General features: G+C 40.9%; 2 protein-coding genes across 2 annotated transcripts in view; both read right to left on the minus strand.

Annotated features, from left to right (window-relative positions):
* Positions 1–2,724, minus strand: part of LOC113213969 (uncharacterized) — a 15,378-nt gene extending 12,654 nt beyond the window's left edge. The window contains exons 1-7 of the mRNA XM_052273122.1: positions 2,452–2,724; positions 2,217–2,380; positions 2,001–2,125; positions 1,185–1,916; positions 857–1,111; positions 549–769; positions 49–468 (exon numbers count right to left, since the gene is read on the minus strand). Of these exons, the coding sequence (XP_052129082.1) occupies positions 49–468; positions 549–769; positions 857–1,111; positions 1,185–1,916; positions 2,001–2,125; positions 2,217–2,380; positions 2,452–2,724 (2,190 nt within the window). The remainder of the gene's footprint in view (positions 1–48; positions 469–548; positions 770–856; positions 1,112–1,184; positions 1,917–2,000; positions 2,126–2,216; positions 2,381–2,451) is intronic.
* LOC113213966 (pancreatic triacylglycerol lipase-like) overlaps positions 1–2,775 on the minus strand; it is a 58,098-nt gene that overhangs the window by 8,592 nt on the left and 46,731 nt on the right. The window lies entirely within an intron of this gene.

The raw sequence follows: 2,775 nt of genomic DNA on the forward strand, positions 1-2,775 counted from the left end.
TTAAAATAAAACGTACTCATCTATGTTATAAAGTCACAAATAAATTACCTTGTCACCTTTCACGCCGTACATGCTTATCACAAATCTCTCTATTGAGGCAACAATACTTTCGTCTATCTCGTCCTCAGCAGACAGCGGGTCAGAGATTCTTTTGAAGGCCACTGTAGTTTCCTCAGTTGTCCATGAATTCCAAGCTGAACGCTTACCTTTTGACCCAAAGAATGCGGTCACGTCGGATCCCGTGAACGCATGGAACCCACGAAGAGCTACTGATTTCATATCTCCTAACTTCGACGCAATGCCATGGATACTGATAAAACGTCTCTTTGCCTTACTGCCGTAGTTCACCCAAAGTTTTTGAAGCCCGTTGTCTCGCAGTTTCGGGAAGAATGAGACGAGAAGCACAAGTACGTCAGTGTCCGTGCTTCGAACAACGACAGTTTTCGAGCCTCCGTGAACTACCATATCCTGTTCAAAGGTTTGAGGGGGTAAGTTCGATTACAGCATGAATAAAATGAAAATTTACTGAATATTAACATGTCTCTTACTTGCAGGTGCAGAATAACTCTCCCATCAGCCTCCTCCATTTCTGCAGAAGCCCCATGCAATGATGAATTACCAGGCACAGAGGATATTATTTTTGAATCAACATTAGTCACCATTTGAATTCCTTCACATTTTTCAAGGAGAGCCTGAGAAAGGTAACGAAAGAGTTCTACTTTATTTTGATCATCACGCAGATAATCTTCCCAGTCAGGCGGTAGTTTATCTGAAAAATGGGTTATGCATAAAAATTGCACACAAAACATTTGAGGTTATTTTTTTAAAAAACTAAGGCATTTTTTTAAAAAAATACCTTTAGCTGGTAAATCAACACGGCGTTTGCCTTGCCCTCTATCGGTACGGGTTGCTTCCTTAAGGCTGTGCTTTAAATACCTATCCCAAGCAATGTCCACTCTCTGTACTTTTAGGGTCGAAACCATAAAATTTATCACACCTAGGAGTTGTTTCACATACTCAGTGAAAGTTTTTTGGTCAGGGCGCGGCTTCACAGCATGAACGAGACATCCCCCATCAATAATCGCTGCATCTGCCTGGGTGGGGACTTCACCTAAAAGTTAAGAAAGAAAAATTAGACATATGTATTCTAAAATGCTATCAAGTATTGCCTAAATTATGCTCACCTTGTGGATTTTGTCCAAGTGTTTCTAAAATAAGAGTTAACTGGTTTTTGTCACCAGTCCTCATTTTTCCGCCGACAGCCAAAGACGGAGGATAGGACAAATTTTCGTATTCAAAGAATTTGTCTAAATCTAATTTCCGAGCAATACTGACAACGAATGATCTTGAAAATAGATTCACCTCTGACTTCAGAATATCTACAGCAGTGCACTTTGATGGTTTCTTTTTAGCAGCAAATATTTTCGTGTTACATTTAGTAATGGGGTCATATAAGGACTTTGTCCTTTCCAGTAATCTTTCATTTACAAAATCGGTGTATAACTTTGAACCTTTTGTTTTAGCACCAACAAGAGCTGCTACCCCTTCTGCTGAAATCGCAACACGCGTGTCAAGTGCAATAAGTTCTTCTTGATTTAGAGAAAAAGGATTATCAAACTCATGAAAGGAATCCTTTAGAGCAATGCAGTGCTGTAAGAACCTCATCTGGTAAGATTCTTTTTGTTCATGATGACTGCCAAAGTCTCCAGTATCATCGTCATCTTCCTCATTTTCAAACTCATTAAGTATTCTTGTGATTTCAGGTCCCCCGATGGTCCAGCGCCGCAAAGCAGATGGGTCATGAGTCAGACCCGATATGCCCCCTTTTCCCTTGACAGAGGCATTATTCTGTTCATGAGCGTGGTCGATACCAAGACTGCTGAATAGATTGTTAGTCTTATTGACAACAAACTGGCCTGTTAAACAGAAATAAATGTAAGTATACTCCATGCAATGTAGGAGTTTTCACACGCACATGCACAACAGAGGCCATATGATACCTTCTGAAAAAGCTTGGTGAACACTTGGGCATGTTCTTTCCAACTGTTCCAAGTCAAAAATATGGACCGGTAGCCATCGGGAATAGTTTATATGATCAAACAAAAAAAAACCATGGAGCCATAGCCTTCAACGCCTCTTTAAAATTGCTGTAGTGCCCAAGCCTCACAGAGCGTACAAAATCAAGTAGCATTATCTCTAGGTTTAACAATGTAAACCAGAAGAGAAATGTCGGTGAAAGTTTCACACGCTCATCAATCCACTGCTGAAGTTCAATATCTCCCCCCTCGGGGTGGGAATTTGTGAACTCTTCCATCAGCAAACAGTGAAGAACTGCTGCGGTAATCTGATGAGCCTCTCTGGCTCTTTTGATGTGCGTAACCTGTTTAAAATTTAAGAAGTTATTGCATGATTTCTACAACTGTATTGCAAAAATCTGGAGGTGTGTCATACCTTCATTAGAGCCTCTGCGGAGCCACTTGTTGCTATCCCTGAGTGAGTGATAATTGTAGTCCATCCGCAGCCTTCCATGTACTCCCCCAACATTCGGAGAAAAGCTTGTTCAATATGCAGAGGGCCTAGCAGAAGAACTATCTCCCTTTCACCATACAAGTCAGGCCAGTGCCATTGTATTTTTTTAGCAATAATGTAGAGCTGTAGATCGAGACACATGACAGCCTTTTGTTCAGAATTGAGAACTTTCGTGAGTTGAATTACTAAATCCATGCCGTGCCTGATCATAGGCACAGTAGCAGATTTATCATGAAAAAGTGGCAG

The sequence above is a fragment of the Frankliniella occidentalis genome, unplaced genomic scaffold (assembly GCF_000697945.3).
Source record: "Frankliniella occidentalis isolate FOCC.00 unplaced genomic scaffold, Focc_3.1 Scaffold248, whole genome shotgun sequence".
Lineage (NCBI taxonomy): Eukaryota > Metazoa > Arthropoda > Insecta > Thysanoptera > Thripidae > Frankliniella > Frankliniella occidentalis.